The sequence below is a fragment of the Hylobates moloch genome, unplaced genomic scaffold (genome assembly GCF_009828535.3).
Source record: "Hylobates moloch isolate HMO894 unplaced genomic scaffold, HMol_V3 SCAFFOLD_17, whole genome shotgun sequence".
Lineage (NCBI taxonomy): Eukaryota > Metazoa > Chordata > Mammalia > Primates > Hylobatidae > Hylobates > Hylobates moloch.
Window position 1 is genome coordinate 43,792,509 of NW_026652292.1, and position 15,822 is coordinate 43,808,330.

Genomic DNA, 15,822 nt, shown 5'->3' on the forward strand with positions numbered 1-15,822 from the left:
CTGTACCCACTGTCTTGCGCCTACTGTCTGGCATTCCCCAGTGAGATGAACCCGGTACCTCAGTTGGAAATGCAGAAATCACCCATCTTCTATGTCGCTCACACTGGGAGCTGTAGACCGGAGCTGTTCCTATTTGGCCATCTTGGCTCCTCCCCGGAATACTTTCACAGAGTCATAAAACTACTTCCTTTTCATTGTTCAAGTCTCAATTTGAGTGTCACTTTCTCAAAGACCTTCCCTAACCAACCTAGCCAAAGTGATTGCCCCATCTAATCTTCTATTACATTACCATAAATATATTTTTTTACTTCTAAGTGCCAAGATAATCTTATTTGTTTATGTCCTTTTTTTTTTTACTATCTAGTTTAGTGGAATGAAAACTCTATGAAGACATGAACTCTATCTGCCTTCCTCAGTCTTGAGTTTTTATTTCTTTCAGCATGGCATACAGCAGCCACTCAATAAATACTTGTTAGTTGACAAGTCACCCTCTTCTTGGTGTTTCTTAGTAATCATATCTGTAGTCATTTCAGTATGTAGGGCTGTAATTTGTCTCAAACTAGAAATGTTAACTCTTCTACAGAGAGTCAATGATCTCACCAGCTCCTCCCATGTCTTGGACCGCACATCAATTCACCATTTCCAATGTATTAAGCACCTGTATGTTTTCATCACATAGATTAATCATTTGGGTATTGTCTGAAGATTACTCTCCTTGAATATAGAAATTGGAGGTAAAGGGCCGAGTGTGGTGGCTCATGCCTGTAATCCCAGCACTTTGGGAGGCTGAGGCAGGTGGATCACCTGAGATCAGGAGTTTGAGACCAGCCTGGCTAAAATATGGTGAAACCTCATCTCTACTGAAAATAGAAAAAATTAGCCAGGCATGGTGGTGGGCGCCTGTAATCCCAGCTACTCTGGAGGCTGAGGCAGGAGAATCACTTGAACCCAGGAGGTGAAGGTGGTTGCAGTGAGCCGAGATCATGCCACTGCACTCTAGCCTGGGCAACAAGAGCTAAACTCTGTCTCAAAACAACAACAACAAAAAAAGAAATCGGAGGTAAAGTAAGCTTCAAATCATTCTGCTTTGTCTTACTTATCTACAAACATTTAAATTATCTGCTACAGACAACAATTTTCCTCTTTTCTTGTTCTGTTTCGCACATCATTTTGCCAAGAAGCCATTTTTATTTTTCCCACTTTGTTTCTTTTTAGACAAAGCCCTGCTCATTCAATAGGTAAGACTTTTAGACAATTACTTGGATTTCATGCCTTTCTTTTATGATAGACTTCAAAGCTCTGAGTTTTTTTTTCTTTTTTTTGAGACGGAGTCTCGCTCTGTTGCTCAGGCTGGAGTGCAATGGCACAGTCTCGGCTCACTGCAACCTCCACCTCCTAGGTTCAAGTGATTCTCTTGCCTCAGCCTCCCAAGTAGCTGGGACTACAGGCACGTGCCACCACACTCGGCTAATTTTTGCATTTTTAGTAGACATGGGGTTTCACTATGTTGGCCAGTCTTGTCTCGTACTCCTGACCTCGTGATCTGCCCGCTTTAGCCTCCCAGAGTGCTGGGATTACAGGTTTAAGCCACTGCACTCGCCTGCTCTGAGATCTTTATGTAGTCACATTTACTGTTCAACTGATTCTTCATTTTCTTACATACTGCAATTATTTGTGATGGTAGTATCAGAATTTGGCACTTAAACTCTCCCAACATTGTTGAGCCATGACTGCTTTAAGAATCTCTAGACATATTATCATAGCTTTTTCCCCCTAAAACATTCTGAAACCTGATTCTTGAAGGTCTAGAATATGCATGTGACTAGGCCCTTCTCTTGCATTTTTTGGAACCTAGCATAATAGAATTGTTCGTTTCCTGTAATTTTATCACTGACGGCTAGCTTTCTATCATATTTGAGGGATACATTCAGGAAAGAGCACACATTTTCTTGCTATCTGTCACCTTATGACTCACAGGAGTCTCCATCCATCCTACATGCTTTCCCTCCTGTGCCAAGTACCTAAATCCTTTCTGATGCCTGCGGACCCTTGTCTTTGTTTCAGAGAAGTTTAGTTGTAAGGATGTGGTATAGCAGGTTCAAAGGACCAGCAAGTTAGTCTGTTACCATCACTTGCTGTCTCTGTGACTTTAGATGAGTTGCTCATCTCCTCTGAGTCACTGATTTCTCTTCTCTAAAATGGGACAATGAATCCCTATTTACATCTCACAGTTGGTGTGAGGATCATTTGGAATAAAGTGTGTAGAAACACTTGGAAAACTATTGAGATTGTATACTAATGAGACACCCAGGCTGCCAATCTAGTTTGCTTGTTGTATCCATTTTTAAATTTTTAGGTAGCATTTAAAACCACAGATACTTTGCATAAAATCCAGAACTTTGGCTTTCCTTAGACAATTGGAAGGTCGGATTCCACTGAGCATTCCAACATGACAACGATTTTCTGGAGCTGAGAGGTGGATGGCCCTCAGGATGGGCAGGGCTTGTGATGTGACACAGTCTGTACTTACTGAATTTACCCCAGCCACTTCATATATTTACTTTGAAGTCTCTATTCTAAAGTCTATTCACCAGATTTATAGCTGAAATCTACCAAAGGTACAAAGATGAGCTGGTACCATATCTACCAAAACTATTCCAAAAAATTGAAAAGGAGGTACTCCTCTCTCACTCATTTTATGAGGCTAGCATCATCCTGATACCAAAACGTGGCAGAAACACAACAATAGAAGAAAACTTCAGGCCAATATCCCTGATAAACATTGATGTCAAAATCCTCAATAAAATACTGGCAAACCGAATCCAGCAGCACATCTAAAAGCTTTTCTACCATGATCAAGTCAGCTTCATCCCCAGGATTCAATGCTGGTTCAATATAAAAGAACTAGGCAAAAACCACATGATTATCTCAATAGACACACAAAAGGCCTTTGATAAAATTCAACATCCCTTCATATTAAGAACTCTGAATAAACTAGGTATTGAAGGAACATCCCTCAAATAATAAGAGTCACTTACGAGAAACTCACAGCCAATATCATGCTGAATAGGCAAAAACTGGAAGCATTCCCCTTGGAAACCAGCACAAGACAAGGATGCCCTCTCTTACCACTCCTATTCAACACAATATTGGAAGTTTTGTCCAGGGCAATCAGCCAAGAGAAAGAAAGAAAGGATATTCAAATAGGAAGAGAGGAAATCAAATTATCTTTGTTTGCAGATGACATGATCCTATATCTAGAAAACCCCATTGTTTCAACCCAAAAGCTTCTTAAACTGATAAGCAACTTTAGCAAAGTCTCAGGATACAAAATCAATGTACAAAAATTGCTAGCATTTTTATACACCAACAACAGGCAAGCACAGAGCCAAATCATGAATGAACTCCCTATTCACAATTGCTACAAAGAGAATAAAATACCTAAGAATACAGCTAACAAGGGAAGTGAAGACCTCTTCAAGGAGAACTACAAATCACTGTTTAAGGAAATCAGAGAGGACACAAATGGAAAAAAATTCCATGCTCATGGATAGGAAGAATCAATATTGTGAAAATGGCCATACTGCTCAAAGTAATTTATAGATTCAATGCTATTTCCATTAAACTGCCATTGACATTCTTCACAGAATTAGAAAAAACTATTTTAAAATTCATATGAAACCAAAAAAGAGCCCATATAGCCAAGACAATCCTAAGCAAAAAGAACAAAGCTAGAGGCATCACCCTACCCACCTTCAAACTATACTACAAGACTACAGTAACCAAAACAGCATGGGACTACTGTACAAGAACAGACACATAGACCAATGGAACAGAATAGAGAACCCAGAAATAAGGCCACACACCTACAACCGTCTGTTCTTCAACAAACATGACAAAAGCAATGGGGAAAAGATTTCCTATTTAATAAATGGTGCTGGGAGAACTGGCTAGCCATATGCAGAAATTTGAAACTGGACCCCTTCCTTACACCTTATACAAAAATTAACTCAAGATGGATTAAAGACTTAGATGTAAAACCCGAAACTATAAAAACCCTAGAAGAAAACCTAGGGAATAACGTTCAGGACATAGGCACAGGCAAAGATTACATGACGAAAATATTGAAAGCAATTGCAACAAAAGGAAAAACTGACAAATAGGATCTAATTAAACTAAACAGTTCCTGCACAGCAAAAGAAGCTATCATCATATTGAATAGACAACCTACAGAATGAGAAAAATAATCGCAATTTATTTATCTGACAAAGGTTTAGTATCTAGAGTCTATAAGGAACTTAAACAAATTTACAAGAAAAAAAACAAAGCCATTAAAAAGTGGGCAAAGGACACGAACAGACATTTCTCAAAAGAAGACATTCATGTGGCCAACAAACATATGAGAAAAAGCTCAACATCACTGGTCATTACAGAAATGTCAATCAAAACCACATTGAGATACCATTTCACACCAGTCAGAATGGCAATTATTAAAAAGCCAAGAAATAACAGATGCTGGCAAGACTGTGAAGAAAAAGGGATGCTTTTACACCATTGGTGGGAGTGTAAATTAATTCAACCATTGTGGAAGACAGTGTGGCAATTTCTCAAAGATCTAGAAGCAAAAATACCATTTGACCCAGCAATCCCATTACTGGGTATATACCCAAAGGAATATAAGTCATTCTATTATGAAGATACATGCATGCATATGTTCATTGCAGCACTATTCACAATAGCAATGACATAGAATCAACCCAAATGCCCATCAATGATAGACTGGATAAAGAAAATGTGGTACATATACACCATGGAATCCTATGCAGCCATAAAATGGAATGAGATCATGTCATTTGCAGGGACGTGGATGAAGCTGGAAGGCTTATCCTCAGCAAACTAAAACAGGAACAGAAAATCAAATACCACATGTTCTCACTGCTAAGTGGGAGCTGAATAATGAGAACACATGGACACATAGTGGGAGATAACACACACTGGGGCCTGTTGGGGGTAGGGGTGGGTGAGGAAGAGCATCATGGATGCTGGGCTTAATACCTAGGTGATGGGTTGATCTGTGCAGCAAACCACCATGGCACATGTTTACTTATGTAACAAACCTGCACTTCTGCACATGTATCCCGGAACTTAAAATAAAAGTTGAAGAAAAAAGAATCCGTTTACCTTGCCTGTTACAGATAATTTTTTAAAAATACCAAGGATAGCCGGGTGTGGTGGCTCACACCTATAATCCCAGCACTTTGGAAGGCCGAAGTGGGTGGATCACCTGAGGTCAGGAGTTCAAGACCAGATTGGCCAACATGGTGAAACCCTGTCTCTACTAAAAATACAAAAAATAGCCAGGAATAGTGGTGGGTGCCTGTAATCCCAGCCACTTAGGAGGCTGAGGCAGGAGAATCACTTGAACCCCCGAGGCAAAGGTTGCAGTGAGCTGAGATTGCGCCATTGCACTTCAGCCTGGGTGACAAGAGTGAAACTCCATCTCAAAAAAATAAAAAATAAATAAATAATAAAAATGAAATGCCAAGGACAGAGCACAATATTAAAAGTAAGAGATTCCTAAGATTTGTAGAACAGCAATGATGCCATAGTGTGGTATTTCTTTATTTAGTGCAGATTTGGTAACCTTCAGATGATCTCCACATCGCCACTTAGCTATGCTATTTCTGGAGTAAGTCTTGTAAAAGAGATAAATTTCTATCATAGTTGTTAATTATAATATTAACTTTATTAAACAGAAAAAATATTAAATATAAGATATTCTAAGCAAAGTCAGAGAGGGTGAGAGAAGGGAAATTTTTCACTCCTAAGAAAAGATAAAGATAGAAATCTTTAAATTTGACTGGCTGAATTGAGTGAAAAATTTCATGTCTAAACTAGAGCTGAGTGTGGCAAATTGCAAACCAAAGGGACTGATTTTTGCCTCCAGAGACATTGTGCCTGCAATTCTGTATAAATTCTTCTGGATGCTATAGTGTGTCTGACATATGTAAGTGGCTGAGTTTTTTTTTTTTCTCTAGAGTTAATAATTGAAGAATTGTAAGTTGAAATCATACAAGCTCAATATTGTCTATGAAGTACATTTACTATTAAAACAATAGTGTAAACATAAAGCAAATTGGACTCTAAATGTGATTTCAAGGAATAAAATACTATCCACAGTGAGAACAAAGAAGAATAAGGTGTTTTAACATCTTCCTCAGTTGTTTTCCCTGGGACTGGTGGATTCTTACCTGGCTTCACCTTGGCCTGCTTCCTTCCTCTCACAGTCTGAAGTTCTTTGCTCAAACTTCTTTAAGGATGTGCCAGCTCTCCTTGCTGCTGCTTTGAGGCTTGACAGCCAAATGGCAAGTAATTCCCTTTAAACTGAAGATTTTCAGCTGCTATACTTGGCTTTCTTTTCTTGGTAGCCTAATTTAGCTCTTTTTTTTCTTTGGTGACAGAGTTTTGCTCTTGTCGCACAGGCTGGAGTGCAATGGCCAATCTCAGCTCACTGCAACCTCCACCTCCCAGGTTCAAGCGATTCTTATGCCTCAGCCTCCTGAGTAGCTGGGATTACAGGTGCCTACCATCACACCTAGCTAATTTTTGTATTTTTTTGTAGAAACGGGGTTTTGCCATGCTGGCCAGGCTGGCCTTGAACTCCTGACCTCAGGTGAGCCACCCACCTCAGCCTCCCAAAGTGCTGTTATTACAGGTGTGAACCACCGCACCTGGCCGTGATTTAACCATTTTTACTAAAATAGTCATATGATCAGAGTCTGTTTCCATGTGTTTCTCCAATGGTACTTTTTTTCTTTTTTCTTTTTTTCTTTTTTTTGAGACGGAGTCTAGCCCTGTAACCCAGGCTGGAGTGCAGTGGCATGATCTTGGCTCACTGCAACCTCCGCCTACAGGGTTTAAGTGATTCTCCTGCCTCAGCCTCCTGAGTAGCTGGGACTATAGGTGCATGCCACCACATCCGGTTAATTCGTACTTTAGAACTGATACTAAACTCATGTGGCATTCATGTAGCCTGAAATTGTCTTCCTTCTTTTTGCTTCTACCCAGACACAGGGCTGTCTTTGCCATTACTCCTGACTCCTTCTTTTTAGCATTTGCTTGATGTAACAATCACCATGTATGTACATCTCCTTCACCCCAGGAGACTCTTTCAAACAACAGGTTGGGTTTTTTCTTGTTCTGTTTTTGGTTTCTGCCATACCCGGGGTGACAGGAGGGAAGACATCAAAAGAGACATTATTTTTCACAATATACTCATAACAAAAAGAAGAAAAGAACACTGTCATCACTCAATACAAAAAATTATGTGAATTTCCTGTGTACATTTTTTTTCTTTTGGTGGATTTTTATTTTATTTTTATTTTTATTTTTTAAGATGGAGTCTCACTCTGTCGCCCAGGCTGGAGTGCAGTGGCACCATCTCGGCTCACTGCAAGCTCCGCCTCCCAGGTTCACGCCATTCTCCTGCCTCAGCCTCCCGAATAGCTGGGACTAAGGCACCAGCCACCATGCCCGGTTAATTTTTTGTATTTTTAGTAGAGACAGGGTTTCACCGCATTAGCCAGGATGGTTAATGTGATCCGCCTGTCTATACCATAAGGACAGTAGCTTATGTAACAAGAGACTACTGAGTATAAGTTAATGTTTAGCAGTTTTATTGACACTAATTTTTTATAATTAGAATTACATTAATCTCAATACAGTAATTAAGTCCAGAATTTTGATGCTATTCAATTTTGTTACAAATAATTTGGAATGTCTGATTATTCAAAATACTGCTTATGATTTAAGCATGTGGATGAATGTTTTTCACAGCCAAAACTTAGTAACGCTATTCAAGGGCAAGAAGCTATTAAGTAGGCAGAAATTTGAAATAAATTATTGCTTGATTTCAGGTGTCCGAAACAATAGAATCTCAAGTACATATTGAACTTCTCAGATGGTAATGCACTTATTACTGTGGAGTGAAAAAGGAAGGAACGAGAGAATGAAGAAAGGAGAGAAGGGAAGAAGGGAAGGAAGAAATAAGGAAAAGAAAGAAGGAAAGGAAGAAAGAAGTAAAAGAAAGAAGGAAAAAAGGAAAGAAAAAGGAAGGAAGGAAGGAAGAATAAGAAAAGCATGTTCTTTTAGTGACAGCTTTATGTAATGAAAAATAATCCTTCTGGACTGGGCTTGGTGGCTTACACCTGTAATCCTAGCACTTTGGGAGGCCCAAGGCAGGAGGATTGCTTGAGCTCAGGAGTTCAAGACCAGCTTGGGCAACACAGCAAAACCTTATCTCTACTAAAATTCCCAAAAAAATTAGTCAGATATGGTGGTGTGTGTCTGTAGTCTCAGCTATTTGGTGGGGGGCTGAGGCCAGTGGATCCCTTGAGCCTGGGAGGTTGAGACTGCAGTGAGCTATCATCATGCCACTGCACTCCAACCTGGGTGACAGAGCGAGACCCTGTCTCAAGAAAAGAAAAAAAAAAGAAATTATTCTGTAACATTATCTTGTAATGCTCATGTGATAGTATTACCTGCGTTTTAATCTAATTGTTTATTTAATTGTCTACCTTGACTGAATTATAATGTTTGTATAGGCAGGGAATCATGCTTTTCTTGCTTATTCTTGTAATCCCTAACACAATGCTTGGCATAGAGAAAATTGCTCTATATCTCTCTCTATTCACTGAATGATGTCCATTCCTCTGATATCCCTGAAATTACTATTTTTTTAAATGGGAAAAGGACAACATGCATGACTATATAGAGGGGTCTGTTAGTAGAGTCTGCCCCAAGTATCCAACAATACTAAAAACCAAGGGAGTGCCTACCTTGGCTCCTCCTTCCTAACTCTCTTAAAATCTCAGCCTTTCGAATCTTTGCCATGCTGATGGTAAAGAAAGGCGTGCCAAGAAAAGAAGGGTTGTGGGTGGGGTTTTGCCTAAGGTTACCTAGAGAGCTCTTAAAAATCCAGACTCCCAGGTCCCAGTCCATGAGCTTCTGTTTCAATTGATATGGGGTGATGCCCAGAGAATCACTATTTTAGAGGCTCCCAGAGGATTCAGTGTTCAGCCTGGGTTGTAAAACAATTGGTCTAGCTGGTCAAATCAACCTACTTTAGTTGATTTGATCACAAGCTCCCAAGCAGGAACAGTGGTAGTGTGGGCTGACTCACATTGCCAGAGTATAAGGAAATGCCCACAATTAAAGCTCTACCCTTGCCCCAACACTGTGGTCCAATAATGTCCACATTTTTGATCCTGACCACTCTGGTGAAGGAGAGACTGGGAGTGAAGGAAGGGATGGAGGGAGTGATGAAGAACAGACCTTGACTTTGTGGTTAGAGTCAAAAACATTCATTGAGCCATCATTAAATAGGTACTTGTTGAGGACCTACTGTAGGCCAGGTACCAAGCCCAGTGAATAAAGCAGTGAAAAAGACCAGCCAAATCCCTGCCTTCACAGAGATAACTATATTCTAGGGGCCAAGACAGAGAATAGACAAATGGTTATATCAATGTCATTGATATCAATGGATAGTATGAGAAGAAAAGTAAAGCAGTGTCAAGTAGAGTGAAGGGGGCAGAGTAAGGGTGAGACAGGTTGGTTGGGGAAACAGCTCTGAGCAGATGATGTTTGAGTTGAGACCTGGATGAAGAGAAGGAGTAATGGTAGGACCCATGTGAGAGCTGGGGGAACATCAAGGGAAATAGCTCCTGAGTTGAGGATGCTCTTGGCATGTCCAAAATTAGCAAGAAAGTCCTTGGGGTGAGAATGAGCATATGGTGTAGGGCCTCAGAGGCCAGGGATAGGAGTCTAGGATTTGTCTCAAGTGTGATACAAAGCTTTTGGAGAATAGTGAGCAGAAGATGGATTGATCTAATTTTATTTTTAAAATATTGCTCTGACTAATATAGAGGATATAGTCAATATATATCCTGATAGTAAGGAAAATGGATTATAGGGACTAAGATTAGAAGAAGGACCATGATTTGGGAGGCCATTGCATGGTCCATGTAGTTAAGAGTAGCTTAGATTAGGATTATAGCCATGGAGGAGAGAGAAACAGTAAGATGTGGGATATATTTGAAAGCAGGATTGGCGAAGACTTGCTGATGCATTCAGTGTTGGGTGTAAGAAAAAGAGAAGATTCACCTGGGTTGGTTATAGTATTAAGTTACTGTAAACTGAATCCTGAATGCTTAAATACTGTGGCATACATGGTGAGCCCTCAATAAATATTGGCTCAAACATCCAACTGAGAGTGTTAAATAGACCATTGAACTTAAGTCTGCAGCTCAGGGAAAGGATAGAGCTGGAGATACACATTTGGGGTCACCAGGGTATGGTGGGATTTAAAACCATTGGACTAGATGAAATCAAGGAGTATGGAGTGAGAATAGACAGCTTAGAGTGAAGTTCCAGGGCATTTCAACATGGAGACTGAGAGCCAAAGAGGAGAACCCAGAAGAAAAGACTGAGAAGGAAAGGTCCATGAGATTGGAAGAAATTATGGAGCATGGCAAGACCTGGAAGCCAAGTGAAGAAAGTGTTTTAAGGCGGGAATCGACTAAAATATTGTTGACAAGTATTCAAAAACAGTGGAGTGTGAGAATGACCATTGGAGGTTTTGGGTGACCTTTTTAAGACCTGAGATGGAAACTGTAGGAGGTTCCCCTGGCATTTCTTCAAGTCACGTGCTCTTTCTTGGAGGAATCTCTTAGTCTTGGCTTCTTCTTCTTTTTCACTTTTCCTCTTGCTCCTCTCTCTTCTTCATAGCTTTTCATTATCTTGCTCATTCTGTGAAGCAAGTAACTAACTCTGCCTGCCTTTAAAACTGAAGAAATTTTATGTTAAAGACTAGCCCCATTCAGGAATCATGAGCTATGCTTTCTGCAGCAATAATACTTATTTGCTAATCACTCAGGCTATTATATAAATGCCACTTATATGAATACATTGAGAGGTGGGCATGAAAATGGCCATTATTTGCATAAATAAAATGTTTTAAAATTACATGTGAATTTCACATGATAAACTAGAGTTTAAGATGCCAATAGTTCTTGAATTATAATTTTAGGAGAGAGAATGCTGCAGTTTGGAAAGTGGTGCTTGGCATCAACAATCTAGACCATCCATCAGTGTTCATGCAGACACGCTTTGTGAAGACCATCATCCTGCATCCCCGCTACAGTCAAGCAGTGGTGGACTATGACATCAGCATCGTTGAGCTGAGCGAAGACATCAATGAGACTGGCTACGTCCGGCCTGTCTGCTTGCCCAGCCCGGAGCAGTGGCTAGAGCCTGACACCTACTGCTATATCACAGGCTGGGGCCACATGGGCAATAAAAGTAAGCCAGTGTATTAGTCCATTCTCATGCTGCTATAAGCACATACCTGAGATTGGGTAATTTATAAAGGAAATAAGTTTAATTGATTCACAGTTCTGCAGGGCTAGGGAGGCCTCAGGAAACTTACAATCATGGCGGAAGGGGAAGCAAACATGTCCTTCTTCACATGGCAGCAGCAAGGAGAAGTACTGAGCAAAAGAGGGAAAAGCCCCTTATAAAACCATCAGACCTCATGAGAACTCACTATCAATAGGGTAACTGCCCCCCATGTTTCAATTACGTCCCACCAGCTCCCTCCCGTTACACGTGGAGATTATGGGAGCTACAATTCAAGCTGAGATTTGGGTGGGAACACAGCCAAACCATATCAGCCAGGATCTTCAGGAGCCTGAGAAACATTGTGTTCCTCAGTTGGGAGGCTGAGGCGGGAGGATTTCTTGAGCCTGGAAGGTGGAGGAGGCTGCAGTGTGCCAAGATCTCACCACTGCCTGGGTAACAGAATGAGACCCAGTACCTAGACCCAAAAGCTAGGTAGCTTTTGGCCATAATTTCCCCTTTTCTCTTACAAAAATATAGCCACAAATGGTAAATACTTAGCGATGTGTCACACTTCATCTGCTGCGCAAATCATAGACATTAATGAACCATGGCATTTAAAACTGCCAAGCTCAGATGCAATCTCAAAAATCCCTCTCCACACTTCAGAATCTCTCTCTGGGGAGCTACTATTAATGTTTTGGAGCTTCCTTGTGGCAGGAGAAGACCTGTCACTGAACTGTGCTTTGGACTCTCTCTATCTGCCTGCAGATAGCCCAATGATAGAGACAGCCACTGGGAATCTCTGCAGTCAAGCTGCATGGTCATATTTCCAATTCTGTGTTATGATTTGGGCTTATCAACATCTGTAGTACAACCTATAAGTCCTTCAAGAAAGTATATTGATTTGCTATTTGACTATTTAAATTGATTAAAATAGTTTGGCTCTGTGGATGACTTAACATATAAAACACATAGAAATTTAAAATATGTACTCTGTATTTACTCTCAACCCCTACAATGGACTCTCTCATTCAGTTTGAACTAATTTAGAATAATAATTGTTTGTTTGTTTATTTGTTTGTTTTTGAGACGGAGTCTCACTCTGTCGCCCAGGCTGGAATGCAGTGGCACGATCTCGGCTCACTGCAACCTCCACCTCCCAGGTTCAAGTGATTCTCCTGCCTCATCATCCCGAGTAGCTGGGATTACAGACATGTGCCATGACGCCTGGCTAATTTTTTTTTTTTTTTTTTTTGTATTTTTAGTAGAGACGGGGTTTCACCATGTTTGCCAAGCTAGTCTCAAACTCCTGACCTCAGGTAATCCACCCACCTGAGACTTAAAAAAAAGACAAAAAACTGTAAATGCTGCCTACTCTGTCCATATCAAGTATAATGCCATGGCTTTCAAGAATAATAATGTATATTGGCATTCTGTTATTGGCCTTAGAAATTGTATATTTGAAGGAAATTTTTCTTAAAATTTAGTCAGATAAGGTTTGAGTTACGTTGAGTTTCTTTTCTATTTCATCAATTACAGAATGGAAAGGAAATTCAATAGGCAGAAGTCAATGACTTTTTCAAAGAAACTCACATGTAACAATTTTGAAGGCAATGTTAGACATGCTGTCACCATTCCTATGCATCTGTTTTTTTTTCAAAGCTATGATTAATTCTGTAATTTAAGAGCAGAATATGCCTGATATGTTTCTGCTTCCTCCTACAATATCCATATTGAACTCAGAGCAATAGTGCAACATTTAAGCAAGATGGAATTCACATATTCACACTCCACACATGTAGTATAGCATGAATTGAGCCCAGGAGTTCAAGACCAGCCTGGGCAACATGGTGGAACTCTGTCTCTACAAAAAAAAAATTAGCTTCGCATGGAGGTGTGTGCCTGTAGTCCCAGCTACTTGGGAGGCTGAGGTGGGAGGATTTCTTGAGCCTGGAAGGTGGAGGCTGCAGTGAGCAAGTGACCACTGCCTGGGTGACAGAATGAGACCCTGTATCAAAAAAAAAAAAAAAAAAAAAGCAAAGGTCTGCTGAATTCAGTCAGAAAGACCTGATTGATCTGACTATACAACTTTCAAGCTTACTATAAAATGGAAAAAAATAGCAACTACCTAACTCACAGGAGTATTGTAAAGATTAAAGGCAGGGAGACCCACTAGTGCCCAATAAATGTTAGCTATTATTCTTATTCTTTTGACAACCTATGAAACATCCGCTGTCTGCATCACATTGATTTTCCTAAAAATGGCTCTTTCTTCCAATAAGGTACCCAGTGATGCTTCACCATCACTGTTTAAAAGAAGAACAGTGTGTATAATTTTGCAGAATGGCCAAACAGTGAAAGACTCACGCTGTCTTGCTTGAAGAAATCCATTGTCATTCTTCAAGAACTTTTAAGCAAGATGGAATTCACATATTCTCTCTGCCAATACCAAGGGATGGCTTTGTGCTTTTTGATATCTCTCTGTCATATCCTCTAGGATTAGAGGTTCTTACATCAAGTAATGGCTGCTGGGGCACATATTGAGACATATTCTTTTCATCAACAATAGGACAACCCTTCCCTGTTAGATAGAACAGGTTTTCTCTACTTTAGCAGAGCAGGACTATCATGCTGAGTTGACGCCGAGCTGGCAGCCTCCTATCTGGCAGCCAGCAGAGCTCTGGCTTGATTTTTTTCTTTTCTTTGTAGTAGCTATTGTTTTGGTTGTAGCATATGGTAAGGATGAACCAACTTACTTAACCAGCCTGGGCCTCGGTTTCCCCATTAATAAAATAAAGGAGTTTCACTGGTTAATTGCTATGAACGCTTCTAACTAGAAAATTCTGATTCCAAACCAGCCATATCTTTAAAATGACATTTCAAGTAAAGAATATGCCTCTCTTGGTATAAAAATATTTATATTTTATTTGCATTTCATATTTAGCCTCACTAGCCTCACTTTTGAGTCATTTTATCACCACGTATATATTCTTGTTTTTTTAAAAATTCAGTGCCATTTAAGCTGCAAGAGGGAGAGGTCCGCATTATTTCTCTGGAACGTTGTCAGTCCTACTTTGACATGAAGACCATCACCACTCGGATGATATGTGCTGGCTATGAGTTTGGCACAGTTGATTCATGCATGGTAAGTTGCCTTCTGGTTAACAAGGAGATTCAGTTCAACAATAACTTCAGTGGATTCCTATAAACTCATTATTATGTATGGCTCTTTGGAAACATTTTTTGAAAATCGTTTGTTGCCAAATGTTTAATTATTAACAGCACATTTTCCTGCAGCTGGTACACAAGCAATCCCCATAATTACACCCATCCTCTTTATTCAGGGTGCCTTCTACTGTCTCATCTACTGTATGGGGAACATCACCCTTGGTCAGCAACAGGAGAAAAACAATTTTTCCTGTTCATCTCATTCAACCATTTTAGTGGCTAGGATAAATGAGGTTCTAAGAGGAGCTGGTAGTAACCATGGCTTCCACCTGGCTGCCCTGGGGAAGCAGGGCAGGCATGAAAGGACATTGTCAGCCATTAGGGTGATGGCAGGAAGGCACACATCAACACCCCAACTTCCAGGGTGTGAGACAGGACTTCCTCTGTCTTAGGGGTCATCACGCTGGTGTTGTCTGGGCCCTCACTCGATGCCAGCATGTCCTCAAATGTCACTGAACTCAACCTTTAGATACTCAGGATTTATGGCCATGAGAGTTTGTAGAACATATTAACATAATAGTGTAGAGGTGCCTTTTTATTTTTACTTAATAGACACACATCAAACAGTATACTGGACTGGCTCCCAGGAAAGGAGGAAAAGTGCAAGTGCTCAAATAAGCTTGTAACAAAAACTGGGGAAGACAGTTATTATACAATGCTGCTGTGAGGCACCTTTGTTATTTTACTGCTTTGGAGTAAATTGCCCCCTACAGTTTAGTAATGAAGAAAAGATACAACAGTGCTCTTAAGTACTAACTCAATTCAAATAAATTATATTTTTGATGATCCATTTTAGAATGGAAAAATCAGTGTATTGACAATGGCCCTGTAGTGATTCCTTAGACAGTTGTCATGGGAAAGAGGGAGGCAGACAGCTCTCTTGGCATTTGGCTGAGACCACCCTCCTTTCTGCCTCATGGCCGCAAGTCATCCTGCTGAGGTGGGCAGTGGTAAAGGAATCCTTTCCTTCTCTACAGGAGGACGGGGTTTGATTTCCCAGGCCCAAAGTAGAGTGTTGTAGGAGGCAGCATGATGTGGGTGTGGGGCACAGGATTTGAAGCCTGAAAGATCTGGGTTGGAGGTCATCTCTGCCAGTAAGACCAGTATAACCCAGGGAAGTTACTTAACCTCTCTAGATAGCTTTCTCATGAGTAAAATGGGACTAATTCTGTCCATGAGGATTAACTAAATTAATGT

General features: G+C 40.4%; 1 protein-coding gene across 4 annotated transcripts in view; it reads left to right on the top strand.

The window, feature by feature from the left end:
- The window catches only part of CORIN (corin, serine peptidase), a 250,529-nt gene that overhangs the window by 229,814 nt on the left and 4,893 nt on the right, over positions 1-15,822 (top strand). For all 4 annotated transcript variants that reach the window (XM_032135377.2, XM_032135379.2, XM_032135378.2 and 1 more), the window contains 2 exons: positions 11,087-11,358; positions 14,409-14,542. In XM_032135377.2, the coding sequence (XP_031991268.1) occupies positions 11,087-11,358; positions 14,409-14,542 (406 nt within the window). The remainder of the gene's footprint in view (positions 1-11,086; positions 11,359-14,408; positions 14,543-15,822) is intronic.